At 37.3% G+C, this 16,843-nt stretch overlaps 1 protein-coding gene across 3 annotated transcripts in view; it reads right to left on the bottom strand.

Annotated features, from left to right (window-relative positions):
- Positions 1–494: 494 nt before the first annotated feature.
- LOC102004145 (cryptic protein-like) overlaps positions 495–16,843 on the bottom strand; it is a 23,541-nt gene continuing 7,192 nt past the window's right edge. For 2 of the 3 annotated variants that reach the window (XM_013521089.1, XM_013521087.1), the window contains one exon: positions 495–1,904. In XM_013521089.1, coding sequence (XP_013376543.1) covers positions 1,804–1,904 — 101 coding nt within the window. In that variant the 3' untranslated portion in view covers positions 495–1,803. The remainder of the gene's footprint in view (positions 1,905–16,843) is intronic. The other variant, XM_013521088.1, reaches the window with a different exon arrangement.

Genomic DNA, 16,843 nt, shown 5'->3' with positions numbered 1-16,843 from the left:
TAGGGAGGTATGTGCATTTGTTTACTCCTTTTGTCTTGAGGTCTGGCCCACACATATCTTATTTTGTCTTTCTTTTTTTTTTATTTTAAAAATAAACGAAGGAAAATATTACCAAACACACAACAATTTACAAAATAGCAAAAGAACTATACAAACAATACAGAGTTACAAACAAAGTGGTAGGAAATTAACAATGCTTGTTGTATTACATATTGATATCTTTAAAGTGGTTTCTCAGGAAAACAGAGACATGCAATATTGATTAATCAAGGACTCATTAACAGTTTCTTTCAGCAAAGAAATAGAAGACAGTAGAACAACTATGTTAGCTATCCTGTATATACATACATACCACATTTCTCCTTCTTTCCCTTCTCTTTTCTCATATCCCAGTTGCCCTTTTCCCTTGAGTGTTTTCCTTTTGTTTCACAATGTCTATCATACCTCCTAGTTTTTATTCACTCCTTTTCTTGTCTTTCATGTTGGCTCCTTTGAGGGCCTGGCCCTGTCTGACTGCCTATAATATTTCTATCTAACTCAGCTGCCTATAACATTAAGACACTTTTCCCTTTTGATATGGAGATGTTGGAATCTCTCCAGGAAGGTGGTAATTGCCACAGGAGAAAAAGGAGGCAAGTGCCAGGCTGTCAGCCTTTAGCCTTGGCTCTTTCCTTTCCTGTCTTTTTTCCTCTACCCACAGAGTCAGGTGTTCACACACATGCTCAAATCCCCTCTTCCATGGACGCAGAGACTGACAGTGCACATGTGGAAGACACCAGGCACGGCTACATCAGCGAGGCCTACTGGGGTTTGTATGGGGTTCAGGCTGCTCCAAGAGGGGCTGTTTTTTGTGAAAAGTCACACGTTTAAGGTCAGTGTCCACTCTTAGGATATCAGATTTGGGTTTAGCACTGAACAGTACCAGTGTCCAGTATTCACATACATCTCAATTGCAGACCTTGGGATGAGGAAGAAAAACAGGCACTTTCACAAACAATTACACAAGTGCTCATCTAATTTCAGGTTATAGTAGATTAAGCAGTCTATTGTTTACAGTATAGAAGAAGGGATGTCCAAGTCCTGATGATACAGAGAAAATAATTCCCAACCTGTCAGATGTGCTGAGTTTATGGCCTTACAGCATTGAGGAATGAAGTCACAAACTGAAGGAGAAAATTAGGAGAGTTTTATTGGAAATAAGAAGAATAGCTCCCAGATCTCCAGGAGGATTCCAAGTGGGAAACCACTGAGGCTCTTGGTCAAGATTATTTTATACAGCAAAATCACATTGTGCATACCACATGGGTCAAATTACAACCAACCTATAGAATTACAAGCATAGCCACTTAACTAATATTGACCTAATGTGGGAAAAAGTCACATAGCAATGGCATATGGAAAGAACAAAGGCATTCCTGGAAAGGGATGTGAGTATAAATGCAGATGCTCTGGTCACTCACCTATGCATCTGGCCTCGCCGGGCCAGGTGGTATTATTTACAGTTTAATCTCAAGTCACTGTTTATCTCTAGATAGGTTTTTTGGCCTAGCTATTGCATCTCCATCTTGAGGCTGGCCATCTTCACAGTTGTCTCCAGCCACAATTTTGATGCATCTACCTTTTCTGCACTGATTAATTTCAGAACTCAGTGCCTCTCTTGAGTGCGTATTGATTTCCATCTAACTTAGCTGTCTATAATCTTGGCTTTCTCGCTAGGGATACTTTAGGTCTTCCACTGTGTATGATCATGGTTTAGTCTTCACAGCCCCACAGGGGCATTTCTGTCCACATCTGTCTTCCTCTTCATGGATGGATAAAGCATTGCAGGAAGATGCAGGACAAGAGGACATTCCACATGTCATATGCACTTTGTTCATTGGCTTGTGAGGCAAGGTCTTTCAGGTCTGGAAAAGAACCCAGAAAATGTATAAAAGACATTGTTGCAGATTTGGCTTCAATGGATAAAATAAAAATGTTTGCATGGGTGCTCACAAAGGGCCTCTTCCACCTTGGCCTCCTCATTAGACTGTGCTCTCTCGCCCTACTGCCAGCGGACAGGGCAGGGGCCAGGTTCTGAGCACTGCACCTCCCTGGATGAAGCCCTCACAGCTGCACTTCAAGCAAGAAGAAGCCTCTGGGAGCCCAGCACAAGATAGGTGTTTCTTGCTTTTTTCCTCTACCTTCTACTTTTAAAATTTTTATTAGTACATGTTTGCAGTACAGAATGCTTACATTAATTGTGGGGATTAGGTACACGTATATAACACAACACATCTTAATTCTTTTTACTTGATGTAGAGCACTTACTTAACATGTAAGAGGCCAGGGTTCCACCCTCAGTGTTGCAGAGAAAGAAATAAAAGTCATTTCTCTGAAGCCAGAAACATGTGGAGTTTGTGGAATATTGAGAGCTTACAGTGAATGACTATATTGGTTTTCACAGACTAACTAAAAGAAACAGTTTTTTAGCCTTTTAGCTCATCAGCAGACCTTTTGGTGTTATCATCCCTAGCATACCAGGAAATAGAACAGCTTGCGGCCATCTTGAGATAGGATAAAATAAAAGCTAGGTTGAAAGGAGACAAGGAAATCAAGATTTTAACATTGTACTTTTAAGAAAAACTGTAGCTTCAAGACACAAAGTTACTCAAGCCTTTTTCCCTTCCAGTAAATTCACACAAATAAAATTTCTATAGGTCCTGTACAACAAGCCTGTAAATCCTACCTCAGTTTGGTGCAAAGTTGTTTCAACTTTCCCCCAGATTAAACTTAACAATATTTGTTTGTCTAGGAACAGTTTATTAAACAAGAAGAAGCATCCAGTCTAAAAGCCATGACCATTCACTAGAGCACATCAAGAATGCTGGGTCTGGCTCTCCCTCACTTTGAGACATGATGCTATCTTTATCCATAGTAGTCTCCAAACTTTTTTAAAATATCCCAATCCATCAGTAAACAAAAATTTAAGCATGTTCCCCATTCAAAGTGAAGATACAATTAAGCATACACACACTTGGCTACATATAAAGGTACTTTTATAGGCATGCATAAGGCTAATAGATATAAAGTGGTGGAATAAAACCCAGCAGCAGAGTACAACTTCACCAAGATCTGAAACCAAGAACCTGGAACACAATAATGGTAAAGAAAAAAAGAAGGCAATCTCTGATAATCAGAAGGGAGCCGACAGAAAAAGTACAAACCACATAGAAGCTGGAGAAAGGGAGTACAATAAAGAGAAAAGGATAAAGCAGGCTGAAAAACTCACCCCAGCTCTGAGGGAGTGGGACTACACCTAACAAGAAAGGCAAGGCGGGATTCAACATTCACACACAAAATCATGAGTGTGGAAACAAAATAGGTCTGAACAGTGACTCGCTATCCCTCTCCATACCTGGTGGATTCCAATATTGCAGACACTTATGTAAAAATGTGGAAGGATAATTTTGGATCTATTTCTCTTTCTCCTTGCTGGCTTTTTGGGAGGAGGGTGGCTCCTTTCTATTTTCTCCTTATTTTCTTTATTCTGCTCTTTGTTTTTTCTTCTTTTTTTGTTTGTTCTTTTCTGTTACTTTTATCTAATTCTATTAATTTTCTTTTACTTCTTCTTTTTTTCTGTTTTTGTCTTTTTGCGAGAGGATCTCACTATGCAGTTCAGGCTGGCCTTGAGCTCATTTTGTAGCCCAGGCTGGTCTCCAACTTGTCCCAGTCTGCCAGAGTCCTGGGATTACAGGAATGTGCCACCACACCCAGCTCTTTTACTTCTTAGTAGGATCCTTTATGTCACTTTTTCCTCCTCCTTATATTCCTTTTCTTAATTTTTCAAATTTTACTTCTTTTATTTTCTCATTCCACACCCCAACATCTAGTATTACTATTAAACTTTATTAATCTTTATATATTTAGTGGTTTCTATGCTACCACTGTATTGTTGAATTCCTTTCTATTATTAATGATGGTGATGTTGGTGCATTTAGTAGATAGTGGTATATCAGCATTTCATTTGTCTTTCTATGTTATAATTACAGATCTCTTGTTAAGGCTGGTAAGATGGTAGCTTTTATTGTTTCTCATGGTATGTCAATATCCAGTTTGATTTTGACTCTGTTATTGTTGCTGAATTCATTGCTATTGCCAACATGACATAGTTATTGCTATTAATTTGTCTTTATGTCAATATCTGGTTTGCATTTGTGTCACCAATAATGCTGTGAATCAGTCCCAGAGAACTGGGTGCTAAGCCAGTTGCTCTGTACCATCCTCTCTCCACACTAATGGAAGTGGTTGGATCTTGGGTGGAGGCAAAGAGCTATAGCTAGCCAAACCCAGAGTGCATCACTGAAAAGCAGATACCAACTGAAGAGTTTGCCACACTAGCAATAACCTGTCCACTGTAACAGACCTGCAATCTTCAACACATATGCACACAAAATAGAAACATGAGAAAACAAAGCAACAAAGCTTCCAAAAACTCTCAATGGCTCCAAATCAAAACCACAGGACATTCATGGAGGGGAAATAAAAAAATCAAACAGTTGAATTATATGAAATGATAAAAGAGAAGAACAAAAAAATTCAATATGGTGCTCAGTGAGCTCAGTGATATGAAGAGAAAGTAATGGTCTCCATAAATGAAATGATCAGTGAGCTTACAGAAGACACCAATAAAAAGTTACCTGAGCTTGACAAAACGTGAATGACAAGTTTAGCAAAGAACTGGAGTTCATGGTCCGCCCCTCCACCTCCATTGGAGCTGAGATGAAGCTCAGACAACTTCAGGAATGCCAGTGAGCCACTGCCACCCATCGCCCACTACCTTGGGAGCCAAGCAAAGCCCCAGACAGATGTAGGGGCTGGGGGCCACTCCCTACCCTTCCTCCAACCCCAGAGCTGAGCTTAACATTGGACAGCTTTGGGAGTGCCAGTGGGCTGGCTGTCGCCCCACCCCCACAGCTTGGGAGTTGGGCAGAGACCTGGACAGCTTCAGGGGCCTGGGAAACACTCCTTGCCCCTCCTCCCCCTTACCCTACCCCGTTGAAGCTGAGCTGGGCCTTGGACAACTTTGGGAGCGCCAGATTTAAGAGTGCTGGTGAGTCACTGCTGCCCCTTCCCTGCAAGTTTGGGAGCCAGGCAGAGCCTTGGACAGCTTCAGGAGCCTAGGGGGTCACTTTCTGCCTCTCTGCCCCATTGGAGCTAAGCTGAACCTCGGAGAGCTTTGGAAACAGCAGTGAGCCAGCCTGGCCTCTGCCTCACCAGTTTGGGAGCCAGGTGGAGCCCCAGACAACCTCAGGGGCCTTAGGTGTCACTCCCTGCCCCACCCCACACTATCAAGAGAGCTAAACTGAACCTCAGGCAGCTTCAGTGGCCTCAGTGACTGTGCTCGCAACCCCCCACTGGCATGGGAGCCCAGGCAGTGTCTGGAGCCTTGGTGACCACAACCCACCCAATACTACACCCCAGTGGAAACAGGGCTGAAATCTGGACAGCTTTAGGAATGCCTGAGCAGGAGCCAAGTTGATCCCTGGACAACAGTGGGAGCATTGGGGATTGCACTCCACCCTCACACATCATTGGGGGAGCCACACTGAGCAACGGGGATCTTTGGGTCCTTGCTCTGTCACTCTGACATCATCATGGGAGTGAAGCTGATCTTCAAAAATGACAAAATGAAGGAGCAAAATGAAATCACAGACCTTCACATGACCCAGAACAAGTCCAGGATATATCGACACACAAGAGCTTGGAAATGATACAACTGAAATTTCTGAAGTGATAGCAGCTGAAGTAAAGAAACAAAACTCCATCAGGCTGTAGAAGACATCACATCAGAAATAATCTCTGAGGTAAAAAAAAGAAATGACAACAACAATGAAAGAATTGCTTAGCATATCTAAAGAAGACATAGAAAAGAAAATAAAGGAGCATAGTAAATTAATGGAAACCTTGAATGAACAATATAGGAAAGAACTGCAATTCATGAAACATATTCAAACAGATATCCAGGAAAGTAAAACTTTGATCAAAAGCTGGCAAAACCACTGAATAAAGCTGAAGGTAGACTTTCAGATGTTGAAGACAGCATTACCGCAAATGACCGTGAAAGGAAGGATCTCTTAAAAATAACAAAAAAAAAAAAAAAAAAAAAAAAGAAATAACAATTCAACAGCTGCAACACTAGCCAAACAAAAACAATGTAAGATTAACAGGTATCAGTGAAACAGGAGGTGTCAGCACAAATGACATAAAAAAGCTATTTGTAGAAGTAATACCAAAAAATATCTGAAGCAAGGAAAAGAATTGGACATCCAGGTAAATAAGGCATATAGAACTCCAACTAACCATAACCAAAATAAATCTACACCCAGAAATATAGTGATCAAGATCCCAGAAATTTAACAAAAGAACAGAATATTAAGGGCTGTTAGAGAAAACAAACAGATCACCTATAAAAGAAAGACCATCAGAATCATGGCAATTTCTCAACACAAACCATCAAGTCAAGAAGATCTTGGAGTGAAATATTTCAGGTCCTGAAAGGAAACAACTGCCAACCCAGACTGATGTACCCTACAAAACTATCATCCAAAATGAATGGAGAAATGAAATATTTCCACAATAAAGAACAGCTGAAGAAATGCATGAGTGCTAAACCAACCCTATAAAGAGTACTAAAAGATATTCTAGAAAGTCATAAAAAAATCACAACTTCAAGAACAACAACAGAAAGGAACCACCAAGCAGAGCAAGCAATTAAACAAAGGGAAAAGGGAGGAACCAAAAGCAAGAAAACAATATGACAAAGATAAGCCAATACATATCAGTTATATCTGTCAGTATAAACAGTCTCAATTCACCAACCAAATGAAGCAGACTGGCAGATTGGATTAAGAAACAAAATCCAACTATATGATGTATACAAGAAACACATTTAACTCAAAAGGAAGTTCATAGACTGAAAATCAAAGGATGGAAAACAATATCCCATGCAACATGTACCCAGAAAAAAGTGAGTGCAGCTATTCTGTTTGCAGAGAATGGGAACTTCAAACCAAGAACAATTAAAAGAGATAAAGAGGGTTACTACATACTTGTGAGGGGAAAACTTCAAGCAGAAGAGGTAACAGTCATAAACATCTATGCACCAACCACAGGAGCACCCAAGTATATAAGATAGATTTTAGCAGATATGAAAAATGAAATAAGCAGCAACACAATCAAAATGGGGGGCTTTAACACATGATTCTCACAAAGAGACATCAACTAGACAAAAAATGAGCAAAGAAATAGCAGAACTAAACCAAACCTGTGAACAAATGGAGTTAGTAGACCTTTATAGAATGTTTCATCAAACAGCATCAGAATACACATTCTTCTCAGCTGCACATGGGATATTCTCTAAAACAGACCATATATTAGCACATAGAACATGCTTAAAGAAATGTAAAAGAGTTGAAATTATCTCATGCATGCTATCAGACCATAGTGCAATGAAACTGGAAATTAATGACAAAAGGAATCGCAAGAACTCCATAAACACATGAAAATTAAATAACACCCTTCTGAACAATCAATACATCACAGATGAAATCAACAAAGAAATTAAACATTATACACAATCAAACAAAAATGTAGATACAACTTACAGGAAGATACAATCCTGTGGGATGCAATGAAAGCAGTCCTCAGGGGGAAATTTGTAGCAGTGAATTCCCACCTCAGAAAAACAGAATGAGCAAAAATAAACAATCCTATGCTGCACATCAAGCTTCTAGAAAAAGAAAAAAAAGTCAAACCCAAAGCCCAGATAAATTATAAAGGAAATTACAAAGCTCAGTGCAAAAATTAATGCAAAGGAGACTAAAAAAAATACAAAGAATTAATGAACCAAGGAGTTGGTTCTTTAAAAGAATAAATAAACTGGATAAATGGTAGCCAACCTTATTTTAAAAAGGGAAGAAAAAGCTGAAATACATGCAATAAGGAACGAAAGAGATGAAATCACTATAGATTCTGTAGCACTTCAGAAGATCATCAATACTTACTTTGAAATCTTTACACTTACAGGATGGAAAACACAGAGGAAATGGACAGATTTCTAGATACATATGAATTACCAAAGCTGAATGAACAAGATATAAAAATCCTGAATAACTCTGTATCAGCAAGTGAAACTGAAAATGTAATAAAAAACTTGCCAATGAAGAAAAGCCCAGGTCCTGATTTATTAACAGCTTAATTCTACAGGAAATGTAGAGAAGATTTAATGGCTATTCTTCTCAAACTCTTTAATGAGATTGAAAGGGAATGAATTCTCACCAACTCATTCCTGCAGGCAAGTATTATCCTGATACCAAAACCAGAGAAAGATACAACAAAAAAAGAGAACTACAGGCCAGTTTCCCTAATGAATATAGATGCAAATATTTTCAATAAAATACTAGCAAACAGAATGCAACAAATTATCAAGAAGATTATACTCCATGACAAACTGGGATTCATTCCAGGAATGCAGGGATGGTTCAATATACACAAATAAATTAATGTAATACACCATATCAATAGAGCAAAAGACAAAAATCACATGATCATGAGGCAGAAAAAGCTTTTGATAAAATCCAGCACTCATTCATGATACAAACTCTACAGAAAATTGGCATAGATGGACTTTCCCTCAATCTAATAAAAGCCATCTATGACAAATCAACAGCTAACATCATTCCAAATGGTCAAAAATGGAAAGCTTTCACTTTAAAATCAGGAACAAGACAAGGATATCCACTGTCACCACTCCTACTCCATATAGTTCTGGAAATATTAGACACAGCAGTTAGACAAGACAGAGAAATAAAAGGAATGAGGATAGGAAAGGAAAAAGTGAAATTATCATTATTCTCAGATGACATGATAGTCTACATAGAAGACCCCAAAAACTCCACCAAGAGGCTTATAGATATAATAACCAAATTCAGTAGCATAGCTGGATACAAAGTCAATAATCAAAATTAATAGCATTTCTGTACACAAACAACAAACAGACTGAGAGAGAAGTTAGTGAAACCACACCTATCATAATAGCATCTAAAAAAATGAAATATTTGGGGATCAATCTAACAAAAGCAGTAAAAGATATACACAGTGAAAATTACAGTACTATGAAAAAAGAGCTGAAAGAGGATTTCAGAAAATGGAAAGACATTTCTTGCTCATGGATAGGAAGAACCAACATTGTGAAAATTGTACAGATTCAATGCAATCCCAATTAAAATACCATTAGTATATCTCACAGAACTAAAGAAAACATTCCTAAAATTCATTTGGAACCTGAAGAGGCCTAGAATAGCAAAAGCAATCCTGGGCAACACAGGAAAGGCAGGAGGTATCACAGTCCCTAGCTTGAAATTATACTACAAAGCTACTGTGATAAAATCAGCATGGTACTGGCAAAAGAACAGACCTGAAGATGAGTGGAACAGATTACAAGATGCAGACACAACTACAAACACACTCAGCCACTTTATGTTTGACAAAGGTGCCAAACATGTTCATTGGAAGAAAGAGAGCCTCTTTAATAAATGGTGCTGGAAAAACTTCCTTTCCACATGCCAGAGACTAAAACTAGACCCATGTCTTTCACCATGCACTAAACTAAAGTCAAAATGGATCAAATATCTAAATATTAAAAGAGAAGCACTAAATCTAATGGAAGAGAAAGTAGGTGAAAATCTCAAAGACATAGGGGTAGGCAGAGAGTTCATAAACAAAAACCAAACTGCACAAGGAATACTTCAAAGAATGAACAACTGGGATTTTATCTATTGAAAAGTTTTTGCACATCAAAAGAAATCACCAACAGGGTAAAAAGAAAACCCACGAATTGGGAAAAAATTTTATCCAACTGCCCCTCAGACAAGGACTTCTTTCTAGAACATATAAAAAATTTTAAAAATCAGGCCCACTAAATTCAAAGACCCAATCCAAAAATGGGCATCTGAGATGAATATGCACTTCTCAGATGAAGAAATACTAATAGCAAATAAATATAGGAAAAAATGTTTAACATTATTAGTCATTCAAGAAATACAAATTAAAACAACACTGAGATTCCATCTCATCCCAGAGAATGGCTATCATCAAGAAATCAACCAATGACAAATACTGGAGAGGCTGTGAGGTAAAAGGAACCCTACTCCTGTGAGTGTAGATTGGTGAAACCACTGTGAAAATCAGTGTGGAGATTCCTCACAAAACTAGGATTAGAAGTCCCACTTAACCCAGCTATTCCCCTTCTGGGTATTTTCCCAGAAAAATTAAAAATATCATAGCAATACATGTACACCCGTGTTTATAGCAGTGCAATTTGTCATAGCTAAATCTTAGAAACAAACCAAATGCTCATCAACTGAGGAATGGCTAAAAATGATGTGGTATTTTTATGCAATGGAGTATTACTCAGCTGTAAAAAAGATAAACTTGAGGCTTTTATAGGTAAATGGATGCAACTAGAGACCATAATCATAAGTGAAATAGGACCCACACATATAAACATCATATTGTCCTCCTAGTATAAGAACATGAGAGAGTAAATAAAACCCCAAATGTACAATAGATAATATGAAATGGAAAGAAATTGCACAAAGGAAATAACAACTAGGATGAGGGAAAGAAAAAGAAAGTACGTACTAAGGCTATATATATATATATATATATATATATATATATATATATATATTGGGAGGATAGCTAGGATATCTGTACTGCTGATGTCTGGTGGTTTATTGAAAGGAACAGTTCATGCTTAAATTTTGTATATGTTTTTTGACCAATTTTGCATGCTTATATCTGGTAATCTGAGCAACTTATGTGAGGACAACAATATGCAATATAACAACCATTGCTGAATTCCTACCATCCTGTCTAGCACAACTTCATATTGTCTCTAATGTTAGTTTTAATTATTGTTTTCTTATTCTCTTTAATGGTTTGATCAATTTGCCATTCTTACCTCTGATAATCTGAGCAACTTTGTTGAACATAACAATATGTAATATAGCAACCACTGTTAATCCTTATATTTTGGTTTGAAACCCCGTATCATTTTTAATGTCCTTGCTTTGTTTTCTTTGCATTTTGCTATTGTTGATTTTTTACTATTCTCTTTAAACTAAAAATAATAAACCAAAAAGCCTTAAACTGAAGACAACAATGTGCAATATGAGAACCATTGTTGAATTACTACCATCTTGATTAGTGACACTCTGCATCATTTCTAATGCTTTTTAAGTTTTTTATTCTCATTCTTTGATCAATCTTGTATTCTTACATCTGGTAATATAAGCAACTTTATTGAAGATACAATATGTAATATAACAACCATTGTTAATTTCCTATCATCTTGTTTTCAAATTCTGTGTAATTTTTATTGTTTTTGTGTTGTTTTGTTTTTGTCTTGTTGTTATTTTGTTTTCTTTTCTCTGTAAAGTAAAAAAAAAAAAGAAAAAAGAATTAGAATTCATGAAAAGGTATCAAATAGAAATCCAGGAGATAAAAAAATTCTATTAAGGGAGAATTTTGCTACAGGTAGCAGAAGCGATCAGTATGAGGGCAGAGTGTCAGCAGTAGATGATAAGGCCAGTGCAGGTGACTTAGAGACATCTTAAAAGTAATTAGTAAGTTTAATTGGAACTAGTGAAGATTTTTCAAAAGATTTTTCACTAGTTTCACTAAATGGCACATAAACTTATTTACAGAAATATTAGAAAACTTTCCAAGTATGGGGAAAAATTTAACATATTGATCAGTTGTGTAGGACCTCTTGGGTGACTCTCTTGAAGGAACAGCAATTGTCTCCATTTTGGCTGATCCTGACCCTACTTCCATGTGTTGATGTGTGCAGAGCTGGGTAGGACTTTTCCTTATCCCTTCAATTGGCTTTAAGCAATGAAAAGTGGTCCAGCTGAGGTGTTGATGTATAGTCTTTGAAGTAAAGATGGCAGGGCAGTGTTTCCCCACCCATGTAGCTTCCAAAAAAGCATGTGTGAGCTGAGGCAGAATGGAGAACCATGGTCCATGCTGTTGGCTGGGATTGAGCCTTGACATAAGAGGCTATAACTTCCAAAGGCGTAAAAGATTACACATCAGAGCTGAAGCACCAACCCCAAAACATCATATACTACCTCAATTGTGTTATGCAGGTTACTCTTTCTGCATATCTTTCTCTCTGCATATTGCAGAGGTGACTGCAGGCCACTTACCTAGCCCAGCTCACAGCACTCACATACATCCCACCATTCTCACAGTCACTCATCCTCAAGCCACTCCTTTCTTCATGAATTAATAAAACCTGGGTTAAGCCATAGGTTGAGCCCTTTGTTCCAGTTAGTCATCATCATAGCTGGATGTAGGACCTCTTGGCTCCCCGTAACTACAAATATATCTTCATGTCTTTATTCTTGCCATGTGTTGCATTGGAAGTAGTAGATTGGAATTAACTCACTAGAATTCCAATAACTTTTCCATGGGATTATAAATGATAAAATACACACAAAAGAATTAAAATAGCGCCATGCATATTATCAGCTCATAGTACAATGAAACAGAAATCAGTGACAGAAGAGCCACAGAAATTATGTAAACTCATGGAGATTAAACAGTATACTCTTTAATCAATGGGTCACAGAAGAAATCAAACATTTCTTAAAATCAAATGATAATGCAAATACAACATATCAAAACCTATGAGATGGGCTGAGGATATAGCTCAGCAGCATAAGCACCTGTCTGGCAAGCATAAGGTCCTGAGTTTGATTCCCAGTACAAAACAACAACAACAACAACAAAAAACACCTATGAGGCACAATAAAAGCAGTCCTAAGAGGGGAGTTTATACCTATGAATGCCCACATTAGAAAAACAATGATCGCAAATAAATAATTTAATAATCCACCTCAAGGTCCTAGAAAAACAAGAATAATCCAAATCCAAAGCTAGTACAGGCACTATGGCTTGTGTCTAGATGTATCCCCCAAACCTCATGCAGTCATAGGAAAGGTTTTTCAGAGGTGGCTGGATCTATACTATGTAAAGTTGAGGGAGCTACAGTCATCAGCAGTGCCATGGGAGCAGAGCCACCCAAGCCTTGGAATTCACATCTTGGCACAGATTGCACCAGATGCTGGACATGGAACTATAGGACTTAATGTTTGCTCTGCTCAATTATGGACTTGGTTTGGTCCCATTCCTTTGTATCTCTCTACTTCTAACTTTGGAATGGGAATGTTTGTTCTGTGACATTGTAAATTAGAAGTGTTTAACTTTCTTTTCATTTGTACAGCAGCTTCCAGCTAAGAGTTTGCCTTCAGTCTCATAGAAGACTTTGGACTTAGACTTTTCCGCAATGCTGGAATGCTTAGGACTTTGGCAAATGTTATAGATGGACCAAATGGTTTTTGCACAAAAGGGATGTGCATGAGTCTTTTGGGGGCCAGGAGTAGAATGTTATGGCTTATATCTAGATGTCCTTCCAAAGTCTCATGCAGTCATAGGTAGGGCTTTTCAGAGTAGCTGGACCTAGGATTAAGAATGTGATGCTGGGATTAATGGTGCAATACTAGGAATAAAGTTGCTCTACCCTGGGAGTGACTGCTACCTACCCTTAGGGTGCATAGCCTGGATAAAATTTAAGGAAAAAGAGGAAGGTAGCTGCCATTGTTTGCTGCTGCTGCTTCTTTGCTATTTCACAGGTTTGCCATGCCACCCTGCCATACAGCCAGCCAATTATGGACTGAAGCTTCTAACTATGATCTGAAACAAACCTTTTCTCCTTTAACTTTGGGTGTAGGTTATTTTGTCTCAGCAACAAGAAAAGTAACTAAAACAACAAGGAAAGTAATTATAAAGATCAGAACAAAAATTAATGAAATTGAGACTAAAACACAATGCAAGGAATCGGTGAATCAAAGAGCTGGTTCTTCAAAAAGAATTAACAAAATAGACAACCTTTAGTCAAATTTACCAAAAACAGGAAAGAAAAAACTATATCACTGTAATTAGGAATGAAAAAGTTGAAAGCACAGTAGACACTGCTAAAATCTAGATTATTAGTAGCCACTTTGAAAACCTGTACTCCAATAATTTGAGTAACCCAGAAGATATGGATAGATCCCTAAATACAGATGAATTACTGAAACTGAATCAGAAAAATATAAAAATACACAATAATCCAATAATTGGCAATGAAATTAAAGAAACATTGAAAAACCAACCAACTAAGAAGAGCCCAGGACCTACTGAATTCACCATTAAATTCCAAAAGAACATCAGGGAAGTTCTAATGACAATATTCTTCAATCTCTTTAATGAAAATGAAAGGGAAGGAGTACTGTCAAACTCATTCATGAAATGTTGCATTACCTTGATCATAAAACCAGACAAAGACTAAACTAAAAAAGAAAGCTACAGACCAATGTCTTTAATGGACACAGACAAAGATCCTCAGCAAGATACTGGCAAACAGAAAGCAACAAATCAGTAAAAAGAGGATATACCAAGATGAAATGGGCTTAATCCCTGAGATGCAAGGATGGTCCAAAGTATATAAACCAATAAGTGTAATATACATATACATAGAAGCAAAGGAAAAAATCACTTTATCATTTCAATAGACACAGATTTATCCTTTGACAAAATGCAACATCTGTTCATGACAAAAAAAAAAAAAAAAAAACCCTGAAGAAAACAGGAATAAAAAGAGCTCATCTCAATCTGATAAAAGTCATGTATATAAATCTATTGCTAACGTCATATTAAAATAGAGAAAAACTGAAAGGTTTTCCTCTAAAATTAGGAATAACACAGATGTCCACTATCACCACTGCTGCTCAATATAGTATTCATATCTCTAGTCAGAGAAATCAGGCAAGAGAAAGAAATACAAGGGGTACATATAGGAAAGGAGGAAGTCAAACTTCCTTATTCACAGATGATATGCATAGTGCTTCCAAAACTGCTATACAGATTTAATGCAATTAATCAGAATACCAAAGTACCTTATAGAACTAGATATAAACATCCTAAACTTCATATGCAACCAGAAGAGACCCAGAATAGCAAAAACAATCCTAGGTGACACAAACAAAGCAAGAAGTATCACAACCCCAGATTTCAAGTTATGTTACAGCGCTATGGTAATAAAAACACTATGACCTTGCCACAAAATCAGACATGAGGATTAATGGAAGGAACAGAATAAGAGGGTGCAGAAACAACTCCAGGCATGTTCAGCCATCTGATCTTTGACAAAAAGGTCAAAAACATTGGCTAGAGGAAAGATAGCCTCTTTAACAAATGGTTGTCCCCGTGCAGAAGATTTGACCTAGACCCATATCTCTCACTATGTACTAAACTAAAATCAAAATGTATTACATATCTAAATATTGAGATAGAAACACTTAATCTGCTGAAAGATAAAATAGGTAAAACTCTTGAAGACAGGCATGGGCAAAGACATTTTGATTAGAACCCCAATTACACAAGAAATAACATCAAGAATTAACAAATGGAATTATATTAAAAAGCTTCTTCACAGCAAAGGAGACAACCAACAGAGTAAAGAGGCAACCTATGGAATGGGAGAACATTTTTGCCACCTACTCTTCAGATTGGGGAATAATATCTAGAATATACAAAGAACTCCAAAAAATTAAACTCCCAAAAATAAAGACCCAATAAACATGGGCAATTAAATTGAACTGACAATTCTCAGAACAGGAAATACAAATGGACAATAAATACATGAAAAATATTCAACATCACTGGTCATTAGAGAAATGCAAATCAAAACAACACCAAAGGTCTGGGGATTTAGCTCAGCAGCATAGCACCTGCCTGGCAAGTGCAAGGTTGTGAGTTTGATTCCCAGTACTGGAAAAAAAAAAAAACTCAAAAAAAAAAAAAAAAAAAAACACGGAAATTCCCTTGATGCACGATAGAGTTTACAGTAAAGACTATATTTTAAGCCTTCTGCCACAGATTAATTTCTGTACAAATATATGGAAGAAGAAATGCTGTGTGACTAATTGTGGAATGTGTTTCAACTTATTCCTCTTGAACCACAAAACCACATTTTGAGAGACTGTGTGGAAAAGGTACCGATGCGGGTGGATTGACGCATTTAAAGCATCATGTTGTTCAAAAGTGTAAATAACAACGACAGGCTTGTGTACACCGTGTTTGCATAGAGGGAAATACACGCTTGCCTCACTTAAATAGCTCTTACATTTTAGTCTCCTCACTGCCAAGTTAACAGTATCTAAAACATACTTTATAATGTTTTTAACAAAAGGGGTTCAAACTCTGTCAACCAAATTTAAAGCAACTTTACACATTGAATAAATTTTCTGAGCAACACAGTGATTTCTGTACACCCTGTATTTAAAATTTTATTGAAAATGCATAACTAGAGATAGAGGTCCCTAACATAGAGCTTTGGGATATTATTTTCCAAACCACAGTAATTATTTCCCATCATCATTATTCTGATAATTGCCATTTGACCAATAGGCACCATACTATTTGGAAAGACACCACTTTGGTGATACATTTCCTAAAGCACGTCTCTGTGCTGTGTATAATTTTACTCCTTTAACATAGCTGCCTCACTCAAAAGCACACAATTATTATACTGAGTGCTGTTCTCAGGAATTACTTGTCTGGTAGCATACTATGTGTCACTCCATATGAACTAAAAAATGTTGTGATAGGGCATACTATGGTGTCTGTGGTTACTTAAGATACGAATGAATGAACACTTTTGAACAGATACTATAAAATTTTAAGCCATACAAAG

Source organism: Chinchilla lanigera, unplaced genomic scaffold (assembly GCF_000276665.1).
Source record: "Chinchilla lanigera isolate Chin_1 unplaced genomic scaffold, ChiLan1.0 scaffold00058, whole genome shotgun sequence".
In the NCBI taxonomy this organism is placed as follows: domain Eukaryota; kingdom Metazoa; phylum Chordata; class Mammalia; order Rodentia; family Chinchillidae; genus Chinchilla; species Chinchilla lanigera.
This window is presented reverse-complemented; position numbering and strand designations above follow the sequence as displayed.